Source organism: Paramisgurnus dabryanus, chromosome 18 (assembly GCF_030506205.2).
Source record: "Paramisgurnus dabryanus chromosome 18, PD_genome_1.1, whole genome shotgun sequence".
Taxonomy (NCBI): domain Eukaryota; kingdom Metazoa; phylum Chordata; class Actinopteri; order Cypriniformes; family Cobitidae; genus Paramisgurnus; species Paramisgurnus dabryanus.
Window position 1 is genome coordinate 25,649,502 of NC_133354.1, and position 26,754 is coordinate 25,676,255.

At 40.5% G+C, this 26,754-nt stretch overlaps 1 protein-coding gene and 1 long non-coding RNA gene across 2 annotated transcripts in view; one reads left to right on the top strand and one right to left on the bottom strand.

Annotated features, from left to right (window-relative positions):
* LOC135776642 (uncharacterized) overlaps positions 1–26,754 on the top strand; it is a 124,496-nt gene that overhangs the window by 54,225 nt on the left and 43,517 nt on the right. The window lies entirely within an intron of this gene.
* On the bottom strand, positions 463–1,416 carry LOC135776943 (olfactory receptor 6C6-like). The gene has a single exon (XM_065287858.1). The coding sequence runs from the start codon at positions 1,414–1,416 to the stop codon at positions 463–465; it is 954 nt and encodes a 317-aa protein (XP_065143930.1).

Below are 26,754 nucleotides of genomic sequence, written 5' to 3' on the forward strand. Positions count from 1 at the left end.
CAAATTAATGAATTTTTATCTAATGGTTTACAAATGATTTCTATCCTTACTGTTGATTTTCTAGACAATAACTGATTAGGATTGTATAGGAGTGCATATAAATACATTTTTATTAAACATAGTCTGGTTCATTTTATACCCCACTGACAATATAATTGAGTTTCTGCAAAGCTGTATTCGCCTCTAGATTTAAAGCAGACTATCTGATATTGACATTGACATAAAAAACAACAACATGCATATAATCATAATATGAGATAACATATTTTTACATTTTATTGTATTTTAGTTATTACTAATAATTCATTGTTTATTGTGCTAAATAATGTACACAGATACAACAAGTGATTTTAAGTATTAGTAAATGTTTAAATTAACATGTAATATATAATATATTAACTACATTATATAGTTATAGGTATCTTATTAGTGTCAATGAAATGTTTAACATTGATGTTTCTTTCACTTTGAAATGGAGGGCACTGTTTTCCTGGTTTCTTTCGAAACTGATGTGAATTTCCCAAATGCTCTCTTTATTGCATCTTGCAGCTCTTTGTTCCTCAGGCTGTAAATGATGGGATTCAGTAGAGGTGTCAGCATGCTGTAAAATACTGCAATGATTATACGAACATCTGGATCAAATTTGGCTACCCGATAGGAAACGTACACAAAGACAGCTGATATGTAGGAAATGCACACCACTATTAGGTGGGACACGCATGTGCCAAAAGCTTTAAGCTGATCTACGCTGCTCATTTTCCTGACGGCTTTGCCTATACAGATATATGAAGTTAAGACAAGAAGAAAAGTACCAACAAGGACAATGATAACTACTGTTAGAGACAAAACGCCATTCCTTGTGGTGTCAGTACAGGCTAGCACCACTACCGATGAGTGATCACAAAACAAGTGTTTAACTACATTCGGTCCACAGAATGGCACCAGAGTAGCCCAGACAAATGTTGGCAGAAGAATAACGATCCCAAAAACCCACGAACCAAAAATCAACAAAACACACACCCGTCTGGTCATGATAGTGGTGTAATGCAGGGGGTTGCAAATGGCTACATAGCGATCAAACGCCATCACGGTCAACAAACCACGCCCTGTCCCTCCACTCAAAAGAAAAAAGTACATTTGTAGAAAGCATCCTGTTTTAGAGATGGTTTTGACTACTGTCAGCAACATAAAGAGCATGTTGGGCATTGTTGCAGATGTGAACACTATATCATTGAAAGACAAAAAATGAAGGAAAAAGTACATTGGGGTGTTGAGTTTGGGGTCAGTTCTAACAAGATATATGATCATGCTGTTTCCACTCAGTATAGAGATGTAAGCAGTAAAGACAAAGGGAAGGATGTATTTTTCCTTCAGTCCATCAAGGATGAAGAACTCCACAGGCCCACTGGTGTTCATATGGTGGTGTAAAAGAGAACAGATTATGACCTGTTGAGAAAACAAATATAAGAAAAATGTATTTTGCATAATGTATTTTTATGTAACAATATCATTTTTTAAATAAATTGCTCAATTAATAAACAAGTTGCTCAACAATAATTTAAGCAGACCTATGTTTGATAATTCAACTATTAATAAATAATATTATTCTTGACACATTACTTTATAAACAACCATTTATGCTATTTGTTAACATTAGCATAACATGAACTAATAATACTTTTATAGCATTAATTAATCTAAGTGCATTTATTTTCATATTTACATATTTAAAATCAAAAGTTGTATAACATTAACTAATGCACAAAAATAATAAAATTTTGTAAAAAATATTGTTTGTTGTTACTTTATGTTAGCTATAATGCATTCATTAATGAGAACAAATGTACCCTTATTAAAAAAGTGTTACCTTTGATTAGGGATCAAGAGATGACTTTAATATAAAAAACAATTATTATTTATAACACAATGAAGATTCAGTAAAAGTTTCTTGCAGTTGAGATTCAGTATAGGTCAATGTTGCTTTATTGATTTCAACCTGTTTGACCTACAGAGAACAGAGAAGAGTCTTTAAATGCTCTCTGTTTCGATGAGGATATGAAGGGATTTTTTTAAATGGATGAATTAATGATGTTATGCGTTCCATATCCTTAACAACATCTCTCATGGCACATCATTAAACTTACATTTGACACTCTGAGTTTTGTTCAAGTAAACAGAACATTTAGGACTGCTTGGGTTTCAACAATTTAATTCAGATTTAAATATAAATAAGGTGTCAGATTTACAACTTTATGTTCACATTATGATTGCATATTTAGGTTTTTATGTGTGTGTGATCCCAGTGTCAACTGTGTCGATTGATGAGTGTAGCTTTTTTAGAAGTTGGGCATGTAGTTGTCCAAGCATGATCGACCCTCCTAAAGAGCAAGCCATTAGAGCTGGATGATGGGCAGAAGCAGATAATAATAATAATAATAATAATGCATTTTATTTATAATGCGCTTTTCATATACCCAAAGCGCTACAACAACATAGCAAATACATCAGAATAAAAACAAGTACAAAGCAATTACAGAAATCAAATAAAACAACAATTGGCTTAAAAAGTAGACATTATAAGCAGTCTTAAAAAGATGTGTTTTAAGCGATTTCTTAAAAGAACTTAAAGTGTGAGCCTTACGAACAAAGAGAGGAAGTGCATTCCACAGCCTTGGCGCAGCACATGAAAATGATCTCTGACCCATAGTTTTTGATCTGCAAGAAGGTTGGTTAAGTTGGAGAGAGTCAGCAGAACGGAGAGAACGAGAAGGTGTGTAAATGCTGACTAAGTCAGCAATGTAAGAAGGGGCCAACCCTTGAACCGCTTTATAAGTCAAAACTAATGTTTTGTAATCAATGCGATACTGCACCGGAAGCCAATGCAAATTGTATAGAACACCTTGAATGTGCTGGTATGATGCTGTACGTGTTAAAACTCGTGCTGCTGAGTTCTGAACATACTGAAGACGTTTGACAGATTTTGCAGGTAGTCCAGAATAAAGGGAATTACAGTAGTCGATTCTAGAGGTGATAAATGAATGAATAACCCTTTCAGCATCAGCATCAGAAAGGAAAGACCTAATTCTACTGATGTTCTTAAGGGTGTTTTCACATATACACTGTTTAGGTCGGCCCAAATGACGTGTCGCTCCGAGTACGGTGCGTTTGGGTCAGTGTGAACACAACAGCCGCACTCGGGTGCGCACTAAACGACCGCTCCGAGACCGCTCTAAACAGGTGGTCTCGGAGCGGCTGTTGCCGAACTCTGGGGCGACCCACCTGTGGTGTGAACACTGCTGGACCTCGGGCCGAACCAAATACAGGAAGTTCTCCACATGTTTGAGCCACTGGGCTTTCGTTGTGACGTGAGCCGGGTGTTATATTGTGGGTTAACAACAAACAAGCCAATCCTGGTCCGTTGCATAGAGATTCGCTGTCTCCTTTACGTTTGAGCTGATGATTTTATAAATGCATAGCTGTCCTCCACACACAAATAGTGACATTATGGGCTTTTAGCAAACGGCTCTGTGAGAAAGGCTTTAATAGAACAGCTACGCAATTTCGTGTTAAAACAAAGATACTTCGCAAAGACGTGCATCGTTTATCTCCACATCTTGATAGCTGGGCTCTCCCTGTCAAGCTGGTTGTCGTGGAAACGTGGGGGTGGTCATGAGACGGTAAGAGCTGTCAGAGACCAATGACAGCGCTGACCGTTGTCACATGGTGTACGGTGCGGCATTTCGAGTAAAGTAAAAAATATATATATGTGAACACGGACCGCACTAACTGAAAAATGATACAATGTATTTTGGTGCGCTCCGAGGCCGCACCACGGTGCGCACCAACATATGTGAAAACAACCTAAGATGATAAAATGCCGTTTTAACAACACTCTTTATGTGTGCCTCTAAGGTCAGGTTAGCGTCAAATATCACACCAAGGTTACGTACTTGCGAGGATGGAACAGAGGGGGTATTATCAATTTTCAAATTAAAATTCTGACATTTTTTAATGGTAGCCGGTGTGCCAATAAAAAGGATCTCGGTCTTAGAGCTGTTGAGTCTTAACAAGTTCTGACGCATCCAAAATTTTATTTCTTGTAAACAGGCTGTAAGGACATTAGAGGTAACTGCAGCATCAGATTTTGTACTCATGTAAATCTGGGTGTCGTCAGCATAAAAGTGGTAGCCTAAGCCATATTTCTTAATAATTTGCCCTAATGGTAACATATAGATGCTAAAGAGCGTGGGACCCAGTACCGACCCCTGAGGTACACCGTGTCGAACCTGAGTAATATCAGATTTGTTATTTCCCAGGATAACAAACTGAGATCTATGTGTGAGGTAAGAAGTTAGCCACTTTAAAACAGTGCCCGAGATGCCTGTCCAGGTTTTTAATCTGTCAAGTAGTATGTCATGGCATACTGTATCAAACGCTGCACTCAGGTCCAATAGAACCAAGATAGTTACAGCACCAGAATCAGCAGAGATTAAAAGATCATTCATTACTCGAACTAAGGCAGTTTCAGTACTATGTCCTATACGGAAACCAGATTGAAAAGGTTCTAAGAGATTATACTGGAGCAGGTGGGAATGTAGTTGTGACATAACAACCCTTTCCAAAACCTTAGCCAAAAACGGAAGATTCGATATACGCCTGTAGTTGGTTAAATCAAGTGTATCACCTCCAGGCTTTTTAGGGACTGGTGTGATAGCTGCGACTTTAAGTTCTGGCGGAACAATCCCAGTTGTGAGAGAAGTGTTCACTATATTGACTATAAGGGGTCTTATTGTCAGCAGACATCCCTTAAGAACAGTGGTTGGTACAGGGTCGAGGATACAAGTAGCAGAATTCATTGTCATTATTACTTTTGAGATTGAGTCTTCAGTTACAGTAATGAACTCAGAAAGAAATACAGAGGAGGAAGCAGGTGGTAAAACCTTAGTCAGCATAGCCAAAGGAGCAGAGTCAATAGATTTATAGATATCCTCAATCTTTTCCACAAAAAAGTTCATGAACCTATTACACTGTTGCACAGATGGACATATGGAGGGCTTATTTGGTATAATGATGTGATTAATAGTCTTAAAGAGCTTGTTTGAGTTACCATCACAATTACTGATAATGTTTGAGTAATATTCAACTCTTGCCACCTTGAGTGCCTCACTATAGTGAGAGAAGTGCTCATCAAACATTTGCTTGTGGACAGTTAATCCTGACTTCTTAAATTGTCGTTCTAGTTGTCTGTTTTTCCCTTTAAGTAATCTCAGTTCACTAGTGTACCAAGGTGATGTTTTTGAAAATGAGACAACACGTTCTTTCCTAGGAGCAAGAACCTCCAAGGTAGATGATAGGAAAGAATTATAATCTTCCACAGTTTTTAAATCATGATGTTCTGAAATTAAACTTGCAAAATGATCACAGTTGATATTCTTAACATTTCTAAAACTAATTACTCTCCTTTGAGAGACTAGTTTTGAGGAAGGGAGAGGTAGGTTAAAGGAAAGAAGCTTATGGTCACTGATAGGTAATTCGTGGCTCTCAAGCTGGTTAATGTCCACATCAACTGAACACACTAAATCAAGTGTATGGCCTTTATTGTGGGTGGGAAAGTTAACATGCTGAGTAATGTTAAAACAGTCCAACGTGTCCATAAACTGAACTGTGTTTAAACATGTTTTATTATCCACATGAATGTTAATATCACCTAAAAGAACCATAGCTGGACAAATAGAACTGGCCAGGGCAAAAAGTTCTGTAAGTTCCTTGTTAAACAGAGGATTAGGTTTAGGTGGGCGGTAAATGGACAGGATAAGAACTTGAACAGCAGCATTAACTTTAAAAGCAATGCACTCAAAAGATGACATGGTAGGGATGGTAATTTCAGAGACTGATATATCAGATTTAAAAATGACAGCAAGACCATCACCATTCCCAGTCAACCGAGGTCTGTCAATATACATATAGTCGGGTGGAGTTGTCAAATTAAGATTTACAAAGTCATTTTGTTGATGCCAGGTTTCACAGAGACATAAAATGTCGAGCTTTCGATCCACTATAATGTCCTGTAGTATCGCCGTCTTATTGTTCAGTGAACGGACATTAAAGTGTGCAAAGTTAATAGAGTCACGTTGTAATCTAACAGAACAAGTTCTAATTATTGGTGGATAACGTAGATTTGCAGGGCGAATACTATGATGACTATCCACAGGCGTCGCAGGATGCTGAAAGCGGGTAGAGAGAATGTTAATTCCAGATGCTGTTGTGAGAAATTTATGACGTAAACCTCGGTGACAGTATTTCGGTCGCCGCAGAAGATGCATCACGCGCAAATTTCTTTGAACACAACTTGCAGGCGGCAAACAGTGGCGAAGTGAAATCAGTTTAGAGAGAGAGTACCTTATCATGTCGAGATTCAGATGGTAACAAATCAGATCACCACAGAGTCCAAGTGAGGTTAAAACGAATATAACTGCAAAAATCCAACAGCATCGCATGATAAAACAATAACTCCAGCAGACTGAGTAACCAAGTCAACAGACCGACACCAAGCCGCAAGTTGCGGAGAATGCAGCCAGAGCAAGGTAAAATCCAGGACAGAGCAAACGAATCCACGGGCACCAAGGCTGATTAAATCCGGAGCACGAGCGGAGTAGGTCCACAGTCACAACGGTGCACTGCACACCGGCAAGCCCCGACCACGCTACACAGTGCTCTGGAGTGCTGCACGTCGCCGATTCAACCATCACAGAATACACACATCAGGTGTGCAAAGTTAAGACTGTGACAGTACAGTGAACACTTAAAACAATAAAATCCAACGTTAAAATATAGATTAATAAAACAGTTCCGGAGAAGAAGCGGCAGCCAAAACGCGCCAGCGTCCTCCTCAACCGGAAATTAGATGTGATTTCTTTGTTTAGATCCCACTGGGTGGCACTGATGAATACAGAGGATTAACAGGTGTTCTAAGGGTTGTTGAACAGGAAGTCTGAAGTAGAGTTTTTCGAAGGAATATTATATAAAAAAATAATAATAGGAAGATTATTATAAAGCAATAATCAACAATTTAAAAAAATGTATGTCAAATCAGTTGTCAGGTTAACTGTGATCTCTCTCCGGTGCCAATCTGGGCCTGACTGGTGTATGCAGGGTTGCAGGCTGTACACGTCAATGTTGTTGCCTTTTAGGTTCGGACAGGATTGAAAGAAATTACCATCTTGTTGGGTCAGACTGAGATCTACTTTAATTGGGACTGTTTGGATTCTTAAAGCTCCCGTTCTGTCTGTGATTTTGAAGCTTTGATTGTGTATTTAGTGGGCAATAGAACATGTGTTCATGTTTCACGTGTAAAAAAACGCGGTATTTTTCACACAATTTACTTATCTGTATAGCGCTGTTTTCACTGTCCTCAAAACAGGCTGATGTCTTCCTTGTTATGTGAAGTAGAGGTCTACACGGGTCCAAAAATTCCTACCCGAACCCGATCAGACCCACAAATGTGCTACACTGAACCGACCCGGACCCGTCTGTTGTTTTGAAAGCTGGACCCGGACCCGACCCGGACCCGTCTATTATTTAAAAGCTGGACCCGGATCCGACGAAGACCCGTCTATTATTTAAAATCTGGACCCGAACCCGTCCGGGAAGACACAGACCCGACCGGCAAATATTCTTAGCTAAATGTTATTAATTAGTCAATAAACAAGTAGCGAAAATTAAACTTTTTGTCTTACCTATAGAAGTTAGCCTTCTCCCTCCTTGTACCTGTCTGTGTGATGCACAATCCTTATTTCCAAGAAAGTTCCATCCATGTTATTCCTCTCTTGACGATTGAAATGTTTAATGCTTATTCCAGATTTTAAAGTCCACTTTACAGTCATGGTGATTAATAACGCAGTTTTACATCGGGTCAACTTGCTTAATAATGTTTGCCCATTTGGATTATAATAACGATTGCCCGTTCAGTGCCATGGCTGCTTTCGTTAGCTTCTTTGCTATCATCTCTGTGCTCTTTGAGTCGCGAAAACTTTAGATATAACAGCAAGACGGTCAATTTATAATATTATTATAAAAATAAGAGAAGTCAGTGCAAAATGCGCGGTACGGCGGAATAGGTCCCGCCTTTTAAATAAAAGAGCCAATTGTCAAAGGTAAAGTCATTGCGTCTCACTGCAGAAGCTCCTGACTGGTAGCCAGAGACACATTAAAAGAGCACATGCGCGTTAGCTGCCTGGTTGGAGCAACCAAATATAAACTTTTTAACGCAATTTTAGCGTCATAGAAAAAAATGTATGCGACAGTTCATCTAAGTTTTTGTTGCTGATTTTGAAATATTTTATTTAAATGTGAGTGTGTGTTCTCCGAGTCCGATTGACCTCGGGTATTACCCACAATGTTAAACAGACCCGGGACCCGAAGTAATAGATTGAGACCCGATCCGGACCCGGCTGATCATTTAAAATATAGACCCGAACCCGTACGGGTCCCGGGTCGGGTCCCGGGTCTTCGGGTCTCGGGTCTTCTGTGTAGACCTCTAATGTGAAGTCCCTCCTTCAGAAATACGTAACAAGTTCTGATTGTGTAGTTTGTTTAGTGAGCTTTGATTCGATAACAGCTTAGCTTAGAGCCGTTTGAACCAAAGCTGGTGACTGACGTATTCGTGTGGGCGGAGTTTAGTCAACAAACTGTTTTACTGACGTCATTAAAGCAGGAAATAGAGGGCTGTAGTCCAAACCGGCTGTTCGTTGTAGGCTTTTAAAGAGGAATTTGATTGAAGAAAATATATTGCCTGCCAGTGAACTTTGAGCTTTATCATTTTATAGGTATTATTTATGCTATTATAGCAACATTACACTAACTAGGGTTTGAAGAATGTGACCTCCAAGAATGTGATTTGGCATCTGCCTTCGTGTTCCTGGAACCAGGTCTATAAGTGATAATAAATTGTAACTGAGCAAAAAGAGTGCCCAATGTGCCTGTCAAGGATTTAGATGCTTGGCAGAGTGGAGATATCCTAGGTTAAGGTGGTCGGAAATCACCAGGAAAGGATGCTGCCACCCCTTCAGCCAGTATTTTCACTCCACCAGTGTCAACTTCATAACCAGTAGCTCTCAGTAACCTATGTGATAATTCTGATGGATCATGTGGAAAATATTTATGTTCTTGTCACTGGGGGACTCCTGGTGTAGGTGGCTAGGCATGACATTGTGAGGCAGTGTTTGTGACAAGCTTTATAATGGGAGTGGGCCTCACCAGTTGTCCACAATAAGGTGACCTGGACCCTTGAAATTCCAGCCATTCGCATGGACACCAACGGAGTATCCGCTAACTTGGACGTCTTAAAAACGCCATCTTGTCTGCTGATGTTGGGGAAGTGGCCATCTTTTTGTAGAAATTGGCTTGGATGTGTAAGCCATCTTTGAAACTGGTTTGGGTTTGTCAGCCATCTTAAAAACTGGCTTGAGAGTGGCAGCCATATTGAAAACTGGCTCTGGTGTGGCAGCCATCTTGGAAACTGGTTTGGGTGTGGAATGTTGTTATTAATTAAGATGCTGTTAATAAAGAAGACTCCTGTCTTTCACCACTGCTAGCAGAGAATACTAAGCAGCTCTCTGCGTCATGCAGCTGGGACGAAATAATGGATGTCTCTCACGATCTGGCCCCTCTCTTCAGGTCCTTACCAAATGACAGAGAGGAGGATGAATTATATGACAAAGCAATCATTCATCTACTGGGAGAAGTTTAGAAGGATGAGGATGACACCATTCTCAACCTGAATCCCTTCCGGACAGGCAGCGTGTTGAGCGAGGGGTCCCTCTTCCCCACCCAGGTGGAGTTTGACCTGCTTGAAGTATGCCGGAGAGCGGCAGAAAAACTTAGCATTGACTGGCTGTCCCAGCAGATAGAACAGGGAACAGAAATAGATCTTTACAATGGGCCCCGAAACAGCACTTGTATTTCTCATCAAGGGCCCCAGACACTGTCTCCGAAGTTACGTGGCCCCTCAGCTTTAGTTAAACGTTCGACTGGCCCCAAAGGACAGGAACAGCCTAAATCATGGGTGGCATCCCAGGGTGGCATCCCAGGGGCCACAGGATAGATGTCTGAAGTTTCAGCTCTCTACGTTATTTCTAAGAATAATTTTTTTGTGTTTTAGGCATAATATCAAATTTGATAAAATTTGTCATTCAAAGGGTCTTGAAGTGTTTGTGAGCTAGAAGCCTGCATAAAAGATGAGATTTGTACTGTGTCAGGGCCCAGAGTTTTGTTGCCCTATGCGCTCTCCTGTCCAAAACAGCAAAATTATGTCTCATCTGGAGTCCCACGGCTCCCATCCATCTTTAAGTGCTTAATTGAACCCAATGGCACGAACTGTCTACATTTTTAGGTGGCAGATGGGATACTCCAAAACTCAGGGGTCAAAGGTTGCAGTGCCGAGTCGGAACTCATGTCAGGTCCCCAAGTTCCGTGGCTAGCTGCTTCCTGTGTTGCTGGAAGTTCCATCTGTATCTTATTAGGCAGTATATTGAATGCTTTATATTCTAGCCATTGGCTAGATTAACGTCAAGGGCCCTCTGGTCAGGGCCCTGAATTCCGCAGTTATAAGTCCTTCCCGTGCCTGTTTTGTACTTGGAGATTAACTGCTTTAGAGTCCTTCAGAGGTAAATGCTACCACAGAGGCCTAAAAATTTGGCATGGCATACCGCCAAGGGCCCTTGTGTGGGAGCCTAGAGACATGTGCCTGTGAGGCCTCTTAAAGCAGTTATTTTTCCAGTACAAAACACGTTCAGGAAGGACCTAGAACCACAGAACTCTGAGCCCTGACCCGAGGGCCCTTGACATTAATCTAGCCCTTGGCTAGAATATAAAGCATTCCATCTACTGCTTAATAAGATATAGGCGGAATTTTCAGCTACACAGGAAGCACCTAGAGCTGCAGAACTTGGGGCCCCGACATGAGTTTCGAGGTACAGGCGTCCACCTCAAGGATCCAGGGTGCTCAACCCACCTTCCAACCAGGAAGCACTGTGGCTGGATATGATCACGTCCAACATCAGCCTATGTGGACTCTGTCAAATAAGTTACAACTGGACAAAAATCAACTCAAAAACTGTCCAAAACAGCATCCCAGTCATAGCTTATTCAGCCTGTTCTACATAGGCGGTCACTGGACAAGTTATTTTTACAGCCTATTAATGCATGATTTTCATATGTAAAGAACTTCATTATGTCAAGTTTTCTGTACACTGTTCTGCATGTTCAAACCAATTAAACAATTGTGCTAATGAATTATAATTAATTAATGTAATTTCCATCAACAGCCTACTTAGGCCCTGTCAAATAAATTACAACTGTAAAAATCTGGGGTTTTGGTATCCCGCCTGTAGTAATGGTTCATAAAACATTTAAATGAACTTAACAGGCTCCCCAGAGTCACTTGCATGCACCCTGATAGCAGAATTACAACATCCACCAGAGGTTTAGGCCACGGGAGTGCTATGTGGCTAGGGGGAGGCGTGGCCATAGTTTAGGCGTGCTGCGGGAGCCGGCTGACCCCCTTGCAAAAAAGGCACCAAAGGGGAAGGATAGGTGCTCCACAAATGTCCTGGCGGTGCCTAAATGGCATGTTGTCTAGGCTGGGAGGTCATGCACAGCCGTGTGGCACATGTGTGGATTTTTCACAGGACAGGGACTGGGGCATGGTGGTGTCGCCGCATTTGGAAAAAATCATCTGTAGCGGTGCGCAACATATGAGAACAGCTATCCAGATTGCATAATTTAAGCTCTCTGGATACCCCTGTTCAAAAGTGCTTCCCCTGGGTGGGCAGAGCCATAGTTAAAGCCTACTCTGCCAAGAGAAAAGTTGTCTTTTGAAACAGCTTCAGCTAGACACCGGACCCTAACGCTCAGGGAGGGAAGAAACAGCGTGCAATTTAACGGTTCAGGATGATGTAACGAGAAACAACACTCACAGAGCATCTATTATGTTCCTCCCTCAAGAAATGTTATTTAATAATAATAATAAATGTGAAAAGTCACGGAAAGCAGGGACACAAGTTGGATCTGGGGCATTTTGAGTTATTCACAGATTCTGAAAGTGCAGTTTCTAAGCTTTCCAACGATGTGTAACACATGAAAATCTGATAAGATTTGGAGAAGTTGTGGCCATTTGAATGTAACACATTCAAGAAAGAGAATGCTGAGAAATTTGAGAAAAAAAAAAGTTAACACTTTCCCTTTTCCCTGGCTGGAGAGACAATAGGGCTCATTTACATCTCATTTAGCTAAGCCATACCCCCTGTAAAGCTGTTTTGAGATACAGATGTTCTAACATCATATGTAGTATTTTATTACAGAAGTCCGAATGACAACATGCAAAAATAAACAGGACTTTTACCATTGTGGGGATCACAAGTCGAATCCAGTCTGCTTCAGATGTGTGAATCATCCAATGATTTTTGTCCACAAATGTGTATAATCCGTGAAATATAGATATATAGTCTATTGTTTACATCAGATTTTGCATGAACTTCTGGTAATACAATATAATATACAATCTGAGGACTATTTACATCGTAACATGTATGTAAGGGTATATGAGATTAAACTCCAGTATTTATGTTCCGTTAAACACATGAACCCGCCTTCAAAGTTTGTATCTAAAATAGGGAGGTAGTATAATAGATAATCCAAAAACATTACCGTCGAAAACGTGAAGTCCTTAAGAGATGTTACCAATCGCTCACTCGTTCCTCCATCAGCCAATGACTTCATGGAAAATATTGATAGACAAAACATGTAGCCAATTATATAAAGAATTCAACGATCTCTGTGTAACTTATATGAGTTTGACTTCATGCTGCGCTGCAAGACGTCACAGTAGCGCGAGAGGGAGTCGAAATTAAACTATTCCGTAAGATTTCTTGAAGAGCTCTCGCGGTACTTTGACGTCATCAGACTGCGGCGCCCCATAAAGTCAGTGACACGGCTGACGTACGATGCGGCTGACTGTTATTTGTTCCGCCCCAGCTTCTTTAATTTTTCTTTTGTTTTGTGCGCCCGAGCGTCATTTACAGTCTGGGGAGACGCACGCTATAAGTTTGAAAAAAAGAAATATAACTAAGCAAACATGTCTGAGGAACAGGGCAGCCGCGTTACTACAGTCACGTGACTTCACACTCGAGCCAGAAGAGAAGACAATTCTGAATAAAGTTGTAATTCTTGCTATTTTTGGACCAAACTGTATTTTCAATGCTTCAACACAATCTTACTGACCCACTGATGTTACATGGACTACTTTGATTATGTTTTTATGACCTTTCTGGACATGGAAACTGTACATAGATTTTCAATGGAGGAGACAGAAAGCTCTCGAACTAAATCTAATGTTAAAACATCTTAAACTGTGTTCCGAAGATGAACGGAGGTCTTCCGAGTTTAGAACGACATAAGGGTGAGTCATTAATTACATTATTTTCAGTTTTGGGCGAACTATCCTTATTCAGTAGTCACGCTGTTCCCTTTGGGGGCGGAGGCGAAAACACAAGCTTATCCAGTATGTAAATATACACAAAGACAATGACGCCCCTCGCTGCACGCTAAAATCTCCGGAAAAACAAGCTGATTTCAAATGCAAAATGTACGCTTTTAAATATACATAATCTGCTATCTCAAACATGGAGAGGCTTCTTCGTGATCTCAACTAACAGATTCTGCAATAAAAAGAAAATCACAAATTTTGAAAAAAAATCTTTGTTTCTCATTTTCTCGAAACTTGTGCTGCCGACTTGTGTCACTGGTTTCCGTGACGGGTCACAAATGCGGTGGCAGACCTCCTATCCAAAGGGAATTCCCTGTATGGTGAGCCATTTGTGGGAGAGGTTCAGTCGAGCTGCCATAGATGTCTTCCCCTCGCACAAAAACACTCATTGCCCTCTATACTTCTCTCTGGCAAGAGACGGTGCACCTAAGGGTGTGGATGTTCTGAGGCACCTATGGCCAAAAGTGATCATGCCAACTTTAGGAAGGGTAAGAGAGCATGGTCACTCAGTGATACTGTTTGCCAGGAAGATATAATGCAAGAAGGGTTAAACTTAAGTTTTACAGGTTTGCCTCTGGCAGTTATTGAAACAATTCAGAACACAAGAGCTGCTTCAACGCGCTCTTTCTGCAAGATATTTTAGACAAGGGCAAATCCTTTTTTATTTACCTTTATTTAACCAGGACGAGACTCGTTCAGATTAAAAATCTCTTTTTTGTGTCCTGGCCAAGGCAGGCAGCAGTACAATAACACATATAGTACATGCAAGTACAAGATAAACATAAACACTAAAAAGATAAGACAACTGAAACAACAAATCCCTCAGAATCAACCAGAATCATAACACATCAAATAAAACATCTACAGCCAGATGTGGCTGCCTTTATGTCAAACAACATCCTTTTAAAAAGGGAAAACCATGAAACCAGCTAAGTAAGTTTCATAGATTTTTGTAACTTGTTCCATGTTGAAGGAGCAGGAAACTTAAATGCCTTTTCCCCAACTCAGATCTAACCTTTGGAACAGATAAAAGGAGAAGATCCTGGGAACAAATATTATAAGACCCAGTACTATTTACACTGATATAGGTCAGGAGGTAGGATGGAAGGAAACCTAATATAGCCTTGTATATAAAGGTGTGCCAATCTTGAAGTCTCTGTATTGATAAAGATGACCATCCAACATGATTATACAGTTTACAATGGTGAGTGAGGGCTTTCATACGAGTGATAAACCTCAGAGCTCCATGGTAAACAGTATCCAAATTGTGTAAACTAATAGAGGAAGCATGCATGTTTAAAACATCACCATAGTCAAGTACAGATATGAAAGTGACATTCACCAGCCTCTTTCTAGATTAAACAAGAGGCAGGATTTGATTCTAAAATAAAACCCTAATTTAAGTTTTATTCTTGTTGCTAGTTGCTTAATATGAAGGCTAAAAGAGGGTGCTGAGCAATACAGTACAGTGTCATCAGAATAAAAATGAAATTTCACATTAGATACATTGTGGTTAATGTTATTAATATAAAGGATGAATAGCAGTGGCCCTAGGACTGACCCCTGAGGCACACCTTTTAATATTTTCAGATAGCGAGAAGTGCTACCCTCCACCTGCACACACTGAGTGCTGTCTGTAAGTTAGCTAACAAACCAGCCAATAGTTTGTTCACTGAGCCCAGCCCTATACAATCTCTGTTTAAGGACTGTGTGGTCCACTCTATCGAATGCCTTTGAAAGGCGGGAATCAACAGGAATACTAGTGGTCAACACCCACTGGTATGCAGGTTTATGAGAGGTGCACGCGTCTGAACTGGGTTTTAAAGTTGCTGATTCCGGCACAGGACTTGTCAGTGGTCTTTAATGCACTATCCCTGGCCCTGTTTGAGCCTATAGAACCTATAGATTTAATACTCCTTTCGTTAAAGGATGTTTATTACTGGCTCTCTCAACAGCGAAGCGTGTTGGTGAAGTTCATACTTTGTCTGAGCATAACTCTTGTGTACTGTTCGCTACAAATAACTCAAGAGTAACTCTCAAAAAAACTAAAATTTTTACCTAAAGTGAGCAGATGGACTAAATTGTTTTTCACCTGCCACGTTTTTCCTCATCTGAAAAAGAGCGGCCTAATTGTTTGTGCCCTGTCCATGTCCTGCACTTCTATGTGTGCAAAACAAGGACACTAAGGAAAAGAAATGTTATTTGTTTCATGGGCTGACTCTCACAAGGGAAAACCTATTTCAAGCCAGTGCCTGTCTCACTGGGTGGTGGTGGAGGCTATTATATTAGGTTATAATAGCAGGGTTCTCAGTCCTTTGGAAGGGCTAGGAGCTCATTTTACCACTAGGTATGGCTACGTCATGGGCACTGTTTAAAGGTGTCTCGGTTCAGGACATATGTGCGCTAGCAAGTTGGCTTCGCCTCACACTTTTGTTCGATTTTATAGACTGGACTTCACAGAGCCATCATTGGCTCATTTAGTTTTGAGTGTATAAAAAAGAAAAGAGAGAAATTAAACACCCACTTGTTAGGACTTTTGGAGTGTTTTCCACTCACAAATACCAGCTATAGCTGCCTGCGCATATTATGTTTACATTGCATAATCACAAGTTGGTTGACAAGCCTGCTTCGGACAGCATATCTGCAAAATGGGATTTGTCTAGTGAGATACCGAGTGAATGTTTGAAACAGTGTGTTAGGTTACTTAACCTAATAACATGAGTGAGCTATCTCACCACACTTCTCAACTTGCAGTGGCACAGAGAAGAGATATAATTACAATGAAGTGTGTCACCACCGGCAGTGGTATATAAATTAGGAAGGCGGGACTCACTGCATCACTGCTGCGATTGGTCTGTCAACTGACAGACGCGGTGTCATTGGTGCTTCCAGGATCTGTCACGGCAAAGATGTCCCCATAGTGAGATTCCTCACTTATTTTATCAGAGAACCAAGGTTGTGTAAGTAACCTAATATTTTGCAGGCAGAGTTTAGATTAAGTCAGAACTAGGCCTTTGTTATATTAGGACATGTAAGTAGTTTTTACATACGTCTCGGTTACGCATGTAACCCTCGTTCCCTGAAGGAAGGGAACGCAGACGTCACGTCGTGACCGACGAATTGGGAACTCGCTTAGAGAGACCAATCTGCTTCGAGGAACTACTAAAATGCCAATGAACTTGGCATTGAGGTATTTGCAAAATGCTGGTGCCGCCACGCCAGGTGTGTATATAAGCCGCACATGCAGAATACAAAATTAGCTTCTTTTCGCTGAGAAAGCCAGGGATAGAGTCCGGCCGTAATCAGCAGGGAGCAGCAACTGTGGTGACGGGACGTGATGTCTCTGTTCCCTTCCTTCAGGGAACGAGGGTTACATCCGTAACCGAGACATTCCCTTTCAGTCGGTCACTACAACGTCACGTTGTGACCGATGAATTGGGAATCCCTACCAAAGCGCAACTGGAGCTGACCTCTTCCAGTGTCTGCATACAGCCTTCCGGGTCCACTTAAGGAGATGGAGAATTAGATTTTAAGGCAGAAGGTCGGACACTACCTGTTCCTTACCCCACAATTGTGCCAGCGACTGGGAAGCGCCCTATCTGAGCGGGATAGGAACGCTGCGGAAGCCACCGCCCCGTCAGGTGTTAATGGTGAATAAAGTCAACCGTGGTTGATGTAATAGACAGTATAAACTGTGTGAGCAAAGCGGGGCTCTGCTGGAGGGAAAACGTGGGCTTTACCCCATGGAAAATACTCACAAAGGAACCCCGCATAGGGGACGCAATGTGGAGGCCCGAGCCTAACACGTAGGTTTGCAAGATGCAGCTAGTGAGAGGCTGACAGCCGATGCTCCGCAACATCAGCTACCAAGGCAGCGGAGGAGGGTCAAATCAAACCATTAAGCATTTTTGACCTAATGGCCTTCCATACTGACACTATCGTGTAGCATCAGTCGGAGGCTGCAAGTCGACATGCGAGCCGGTGCTCAGTGTTCCCCCAGGTGAGGAGAGAACACGAGAAGAAAACGGCTCGACACGAACACTATAAAATCTAATGAACGTATTAGGTGTCGCCCAACCAGCAGCTCTGCAGATGTCTGTTAGCGAGGAACCACGAGCAAGTGCCCAAGATGAGGCAACACTTCTAGTGGAGTGAGCTCTCAAATTAAATGGGCATGGGGTGACCTGCAGATTGTAAGCAAGGGCGATAGTGTTAACTATTCAATGAGACATCCTCTGCTTGGTGACAGCTTTCCCTCTCTGCTGACCACCGAAACAGACAAAGAGCTGGTCTGAGGTCCTGAGGCTTTGTGTGTGATCCACGTAGAAGCGCAGCGCGCGTACGAGACATAACAAAGCCATGGTTGGGTCTGCCTCCTCCAGGGCAGTGCTTGCAAGCTCACCACCTGATCTCTGAAAGGAGTAGTGGGAACTTTCGGCACGTAGCCTGGTAGCCTAATACATCCTTCCCTCGCAGCTCTGCAGCAAAGCGTACAAGTCCCAGATATACAGTCCACACCCCTGAAGCTGCATCTGTGTGTACAACAGCATGCCGGGAGACCTGTCTCATGGGCACACCTGCCCTCAGAAACATGGGATCTGACCACAGGGTGAATGTTAGATGACACAAAGGTGTAATGGTTACATGGTGTATGCCGGCGCGCCACGCTGTCCTCGGGATTCGATCGTGAAGCCAACGCTGAAGCGGTCTCATATGGAGCAGCCCGAGCGGTGTCACAGCCACAGCTGCTGCCATATGCCCCAGGAGCTTCTGAAATTGTTTCAGCGGGACCCCATTCTTGCCTCGAAATGTATTGAGGGAAGTCAGGATTGACTGGACACACGCTTCTGTAAAACAAAACGATAAATCGATCGAGTCCAGTTTCATACCGAGAAAAGATATGCTCTGCACGGGGCAGAGTTTGCTCTTTTCCCAGTTGACGCGAAGACCCAAACGGGCGAGATGCTGAAGCGTTAAATCTCTGTGTTCGCAATGCGTCCGCCAAGAATGCGCTATTATAAGCCACCCTCGGCTGTTGCGGAAGCAGACATCGTAGAACTCTGCGGTCTCCCCCAATCGGCTCAGCACAATTAAGCGAAGGTCATCCTTTGAGAGCCTCACAGCCGCACCGTGGCGGCGTTCAGCACTCACAGGACGGGGTGTCATCTTTCCCGGAGAAAGATCCACGAGCGTCATGTCCTTGCATTAAGGAAAAGAACCCCCCACGAACACTGCCTCCGGATGCCCGATGCCCAGACATGAAAGACAATGCTCGTGACCATCCTTAGGACCCATGTACTTTCCGTACCCAAGATCACACGGACAAAAAGCAATCCTGATAAGGGCACTGATCTCCGGATATACGAGAGAGTGGCTGTCTTTAACAAGACACAAAGCTCTCCGTATCACTCTTTTAGGGAAATCACTCTTAGATGCTCAGTTGATGATGCGCACAGGGAGAAGCAACGCACACACTAAACTCAAAACAAAACAGATGTAGAGCAGTGGAAATTGCGTGCGTTCGCTGTGGTACTGCTTGTCCAACCAACTTCAGCAATCGTTCCCAAAGAGCAGAAGAGTAGCTTCTCAGTAGCAAATAATGCCTGCTTTCGAAGCGAAAAAGCAAATTTCGTATTCTGCACGTGCGGCAGGGGCGCCGTTAGGGGGGGTGCAGAGTATGCAAGGCATATGGGCCCAAGAAAACGCTAGGGGGCCCCACAATCATCAATTAAAAATTTTCCAATTAGTTTTTTTTTTTATCGTACATACACACATATATTCTTAATAATAACAATGTGTTGAAATAAAATAAATTCCCTGTAAATAAAATTAAACTATTGATAATTAAAGTGCTGCGTGACCATGACGCTTGTCAACCAGCGCCATGACGTTGACGCAAAATTTAACGATGGACCGAAAAAAGCATTTGTCAGGCGCCCAAAAACGAAAACTCAAAAAAAGTAAGGATGAAGAGGTAAAAAAAAATTAAAAACTCTCTTACAAACTGGGTCTTTCCGAAAAATAAGCCAAATATTGGTGATGACGGCGGTAACACGCAAGAAATATATGACAATCGCGATCGTCTCAGTGAGGATGTTAGCACCGTGGGAGGGCAGCAGATCAGCGACGACAACCGACAATCTGCATGGAAGAAACAGCACAGAACAGCATTCAAGACATTCATAGAACCAGCGGAGTCGATCTCAAAAGAACCGGACTACAGGTTAGCGAGAGGGAGGCCACAATAATTGACTCTAATGTGCAAAACATTCCGGCTGCCGACAGTGAGAATAAAGCAGGACAGTCCATTAGCGGATCGTACACGCCCGCCACCAGTGCCTCGGATGACAGCAAAAAAGGGCAATGAGAGGAAGCCGAGATGTTGAGTCCTAATGTGTTGCTCAATCATGACGCAGATCCCTCAACCTGGCCTTGCCCGAGTAAAGTAAGTGATCCATTTCGTATAACGCTAACCAAGAATGGTCCTACAAAGGTACCTGATGGGCTGTTCCCAAGATCGCAGCAGAATAACAGATGTTTTTCAAAAGCTTACTGCTTTAGACGATTAGCAAATGGTGAACGAGTAGAACGGGACTAGATGATGTTTTCCCACAAAGCAAACAAAGTTTACTGATTTACGTGCAAAGTTTTCGGTGGAGAAAAAACCCAAAGCAACCGGTTCGTAAAAGGTTACGGTAACTGGCAATGTCTGTCAAGTAGATTACAGCAACACGAAACGGGGCATAACCACATTGACGCTTACTTAGCATGGAAAGAACTTGAAAGTATAGGTTAAGATTGGGACAATGTATCGACAATCAGCTACAAACTGCGATTGAAGAAGAAAAGTCGAGATGGAAGCAAGTGCTGACCAGGGTGCTGGATTGCATTTTTTTTCTTGCAGAGAGGAACTTGCCTTTACGAGGTAAAAACGCAATCATTGGAAATCCGAGAAACGGAAACTTCCTTGGATGAATTAAGCTTTTAGCCCGCTATGACACTGTAATGGCACAACATTTACAAAAAATAATGACAGAGAAAAAATGTACTTCATATTTAAGTTGGTGTACACAAAATGAATTCCTAAAATCCATTGCAGACTGTGTTTTACAGAAAATCAGTAAGCAAGTAAAAGACGCAAAATACTATGCTGTCGAGATCCATTGCACGCCCGACATGTCCAAGCAAGAGCAAGCCTCAATCATAATTTGACACGTTGACACTGATGAAAACAAAGTGGCTAAGATAGAAGAATCATTTGTGGGCTTTTTCGCAGTTAATGACACAACAGAACAAGGGCTTGCGAAGACTTTAATTGCCACACTGAAAAACTTAGGGCTTGACCTTATGAATTGTCGGGGTCAGAGTTATGATAATGGATCAAATATGAGAGGGATTCATCGAGGGGTACAGGCTTTGATTAAAGAAAAAAATCAAAATGCATTGTTTATGCCATGTGCGAGTCACAGTCTCAATTTGCTATTGTGCGATGCTGCCTCTTCCAATAGAGCCTGTTTGAATTTTCTCGGAACTGTCCAAAGATTGTACACTATATTTGCATCATCAGTGAAATGCTGAGACATTCTGAAACGGTTCGTTGACATAACATTGAAACCCCTGAGCGATACGAGATGGGAGGCAAAGCTGGACTCGGTTAAAGCTCTGAGGTATCAGCTCGGTGGCGTACTTGACGCTTTGCAAGAGTGTAAAGTTGACAAAATTTCTTCAGAGGCACATGCACTGTCTAATGAAATACAGACTATGGAGTTTATGACTTGTCTTGTTATTTGGAATGACATGCTGACAGAAATCACATGCGCCAGCATGGCCATGCAGTCTGCCGAGATTTCGCTAGATGCGGCTGTTTTGCTGATTGACAAACTGAAAAAGTTCATCTCCCAGTACAGAGAGGATGGGTTTGAAAAGGCTGTGTCTGTTGCTCGTCTTTTAGCGACAGAGTTTGATTCTTCCACAGAGTTCGTACAGAAACGCAACAGAAAGCGCAAATCATTTCATGACGAATTACGCACTGGTGAACCAAATGACAAAGATGCGGACGTCCAACTCAGTTTCAAACAAACAGTGTTTTATGTTATCGTTGACACTATAAGCAGTGAACTTAACAGCAGATTTGATCATCTTGCCCTTATTTCGGAGAAATTTCGTTTTATTCTGCAAATTAATGAAGTGCCAAAGGATGCATTAGAGGAATCGGCAAGGTGCTATGCAGCAACATCGCGGGATGTGTCGAAAGACTTAATTCAAGAAGTCTGCAGTGCAAGTGGTCTTCTGTTTGACTGCAAAAGCGCACTTGAAAAACTAAACTTTATACTCAAGAGAAACCTTGAATCTGTATGATGGTTATCGCATCTTGCGGTCATATCAATTGAGCACAAAGTAGCACGGTCTACACCCTTTGATACAATTTTAGAGAAATGGCCAAGCATGAAATCAAGACGTGCCCGAATTTAAATGGGTGTGTTACAGCCTACAGTAGCCTACCTTTTAATATTTCTGAAAGGTTTTCATTCTTAAATATATAAAGCTATCTTCTATATTGTTCTTTTTTAAGCTTTTCCAAGTGTAAGACTTATAAAAACTGTTACAAGTTATGTGTTATTTATTTTTATGTATAAGTTTGAGGTGTTGTTGTCTTTTACGTTTGATATTTCTTTATTGCTACCGCCCAAATTAAATCTACTTATCGTTTACTGAAAATAGGTAGAAAAATATATTTCTATGAGTGTTGAAAAATACTGTGAAAAAAAGAAAATGATTTTATTTTTGTTTGTACAGTTGTACAGTAGCTTACGTCGTTGTTATGCACGTGTTTATGTGTTCTCTAATGGAATGTTTTACTAAAAATATGAAAAATTTTATTTATTTTTTTAACTTTATGAGAGTGTTTACTCCTAAATAAAAAGATGGTGATTTGTCTACAGACTGCAAGTTAAAATGTGTTTTGAAGCGCGTTGTGGTATTTAGTCGGTTGTTATGTTACATTTCTCTGCTTTTATACTTGCTACCGCCCAAATTAAATGTACTAATGTTTTACTGAAAATAGGTATATTTCTCTGACAATGAGTGTTGAAAAATACTGTGAAAAAAAGAAAATGAATTTATTTCGTTTGTACAGTTAAACAGTAGCTGTTGTTATGCAAGTGTTTATGTGTTCTCTAATGGAATGTTTTACTAAAAATATGAAAAATGTTATTTCTTTTTTTTTACTTTGTGAGACTGTTTACTCCTAAATAAAAAAGACGGTGATTTTTTTGTCTACAGACTGCAAGTTAAAATGTGTTTAAGGCGTTGTGGTATTCAGTCGGTTAATATGTTACATTTCTCTGCTTTTATTCTTGCTACCACCCAAATTAAATGTACCAATGTTTTACTGAAAATAGGTAGAAAAATATATTTCTCTGACGATGAGTGTTGAAAAATACTGAAATAAAGAAAATTAATTTATTTCGTTTGTACAGTTGAACAGTAGCTTATGCTGTTTTTATGCAGGTGTTTATGTGTTTTCTAATGGAATGTTTTACTAAGAATATGATTTTTTTTTACTTTGTGAGAGTGTTTACTCCTAAATAAAAAGACGGTGATTTGTCTACAGACTGCAAGTTAAAATGTGTTTTAAAGCGCGTTGTGGTATTTAGTCGGTTGATATGTTACATTTCTCTGCTTTTATTCAGCTGTCTTTTTGAAAATGGTGATATCGTTGTGTGAGACATTTTCAAATTTCTTTAACATATAACAACAAGTAGCAACGCACGCACGCACGCACATATATATATATATATATATATATATATATATATATATATAGGGGCCCAAAATTCTGTCTTGCATACCCCCCTTAAAACTGTTAATTGCGCCCCTGACGTGCGGCTTATATACGCTCCTGGCAGGGCGGCGCCGGCATTATGCAAATACCTCAATGCGAAGTTCATTGGTGTTTTAGTAGTTACTCAAAGCAGATCTCTCTAAGCGAGTTCTCAATTTGTCGGTGACTGACTGAAAGGGAACATACCATAATACAAAAACATTACTGGTGTGCGCCGTACGCATGACGTCATTTTCGTCATCAGGAGGGTCCGCGGCCGGCCGCACAGACCGTCCACGTGCAGCCCAAAATTGCGCGTACAGTCCGTGTACGACAGCGCATGCGCGTGAAAATATTTTGACAGGACACTCCACTATCAACAATTAAACAAAGGAAATAGACAGCATTTGCACACACACTATCGTTTTTCTTCTTCAACTTTTATTTCTTTTCAAGAACAGAAAGCTGTGGAGCATGTTTGTTTGATTCCTGTTCTTTGTTGTCTTGTTGTTTGTTCTAAACTGTGTTTGCAATGGTGGATCAGTTACTTTTCTTCACCTATCCTAATGTTTTAATGTACTGTAAATGTCGCCAAATCAGTGCTGCCCTGACAGCCTGTTAGACTAATAATTTGAAAGAAATCATTTGTATTGCGTATAGTGTCGAACGCGGCCATCGTGCGCGCGCGAGCCGGACGCGGAAAAAGTATACCCCGGCCTTAAGACAGCCAATCCCACTAGCCACTTTGGCAGGTTGAATATAATTTTTTAAAATTGAATGAAATGATAAACAATGCACAATGTGACACTGGGAAACTATAACTCCCATGAGCACTCTGCACCCAGCGCAACGCACAGAGACCGTTTGTAGACGTGCACACGATCAGCGGTGTTTTGCGGACCAAAGCCCACCTTCCAGAGAGCACGCGTGAGCTGATGGATTTGCGAATGCACAAAAGAACGCAGTCTGAGCGCGTACACTTCGGGAAAGATAAAACAATTGCATGGAAGTGATTGAAGAGATATAAACTGCGTGCACACTCTCTAGAGCGGAGAGAAATTCAGCGCATACCTGAATGTACTGTAACGTACATGAAACGTTACTTGCTTTATAATGTATTTAGTTCTTTTTATTTAGATATTGCCCTTTTTGTTTTTCACCTGTAATACCATGGAGAACGTCATGGGGGCGCTAATGGGGAATTTAGCATATATGCCCAGTTACCATAGAGTAAGTTAACTTTGTTTGGCAGAGGAGAACCATGTGTTTGTGCTCCCTCTCATATATGGCATCTAAAGTCCTTTTGTGGAGAACTCTTTGAGTTTCAGCTCTACTGTGAGTATGAGATGATCGTATTATGGATGTGTTTGCAAATGGGTCTATTGATGTTGGTTATTTGTTTTCTTTTAGAAAGGATTTTTTGATATACATGGAAAGAAAGAAAAACCTCTTTGTTTTGAGTGAAACTTGTTGGTAGCAAGTATCTTCTGAAGGAATCCTTGTGTCTTCATTTATGGTCTTCACCAGTGGATTAATTCTGTTTTCTGTCAACATTGGAACTGAGTGTTGCTTTTATTGCTGTGGACTCTTGGCAGCGTTGAGGACATCGGGCCTATGGACAGAATTCCAGTTGCCTTGTCTTCCAATGAGGAATTGGGGATTTAATAATTGTATCAAATTCAAGTATTGCTCTGGACTTTGAACTTTAACATTGTCATCTAAACTTAAATGAAATGAAGACTCATGAGGTTGTTTCTATGTATATGTTGTTTTCTTTGAATATGTTTGGGAGCATATGTGGGATAAATAAAATAAGATAAGGAGATCATTGATTTTGTGTAAAGGTTATTTAACAGTACAGCTCGATTATCTGTTGAACCCCCTCAGAGTAACATCTATATTGAGAGTGTGTTACATGAAATCAAAGGAAACCCACCAGCTGAGAGGTTCGCGCATCATTTCAATATAGGCTACTTTGGGCAACAATAATGCCCTCTCAACATTTGTCATTAGAAGTCTTATATCACTTTTAACAGAAACCATGATCAAGCTTATAAAATACAATCTGCATAAACAAGTTGACAGAAAAATTCATGTACATTTCTTGAAAGTATTTACTGCTGTGGTTAATAAATATTTAAAGTGGTTGCCGAGGGGTTTTGTGTTTATATTTTCAGTTTATCTTCTACACCCCTGCTCCACTTTTAATATATTCATTCAAAGTTAATTGTTGTATTTATGCCTTTCTAGCATGTTTTTCATGCACCTAAATATATGTTATGATCTATAGGCCACTGATATACCTGGTATATACAGTAAAAAAATTATTCATTTAATTTACTCAATTTTTTAAGGTAGTGGTTGCAATCAATTTATTTAAAGTTACATTTAAACAAAAGTTTTTTTTTTTGTTTTGTTTTGCCTTTCTAATTTTTTTTTTTTTTTGTTTAAATGTAGCTTAAATAAATTAATTACAACCACTTACCCTTAAAAAATTGAGTAAATTGAATGAATCATTTTTTTCAGTGTACCAGCTAATAAATGTTGTCTTAATTTGGGTGGTCAGACTGCATTTGAAATTCAATCTGCATCTAATTTAGCTAAACCAAGTAAATCTGCTCGAATAAAAGTCATTTTACGATGCCAAAGTCAAGTTTAATCATATAAAATTTATTTACCAGCAACAAAATTGTGGCCATTGAAAATGCTGAGTGGCTAGTAACTTTGGAAAACAACTAGCCACTTTGGCTGGTGAGCAAAAAAGTTAATGTCAAGCCCTGCTTCTCCATGATATTCAATGATGGTCTTTATAAATAAAAATCACACTCCTTAGATTTTATATTTTTATATGAATTTATATGACATATTTTATATTAAGTTTAATAAAATACAGTGCGTAATTGCCTATTTTAACATTATGTGTGGTGGATGGTCATCATGTTGAAACAGAGAATGAAGTTTCTCCAGTCTAAAGTAAAAGGTTAATGTCAAGGACTTTGCAATTAAGTATAATTATGTATCTGTAAAACTCTATTTCCTTTTGATATTTGTGTTTCCAGTTTTAAAAGCAGACTGTCTGATATTGAGATCGCCATTGACAATGGAAATTAACAAGTATACAAACATAATGTGGACGAACAATGAGAGCAACATATTTTTACAGCACATATCAATTTATTTGAGTAATTACCAATAATTCATTCATTCATGTTTATTGTGTACTAACTAATTATTAACAGATACAACAAGTGATTTTAAATTGGTATTAGTAAATGTTGAAATGAACCAGTAAGATTTATATATATATTTGTATACAATTTGTTTGTATATTATTGTTGGTTCATATTAACTAACATAGTTAATGTCAACATACAGACTTATTATAAAG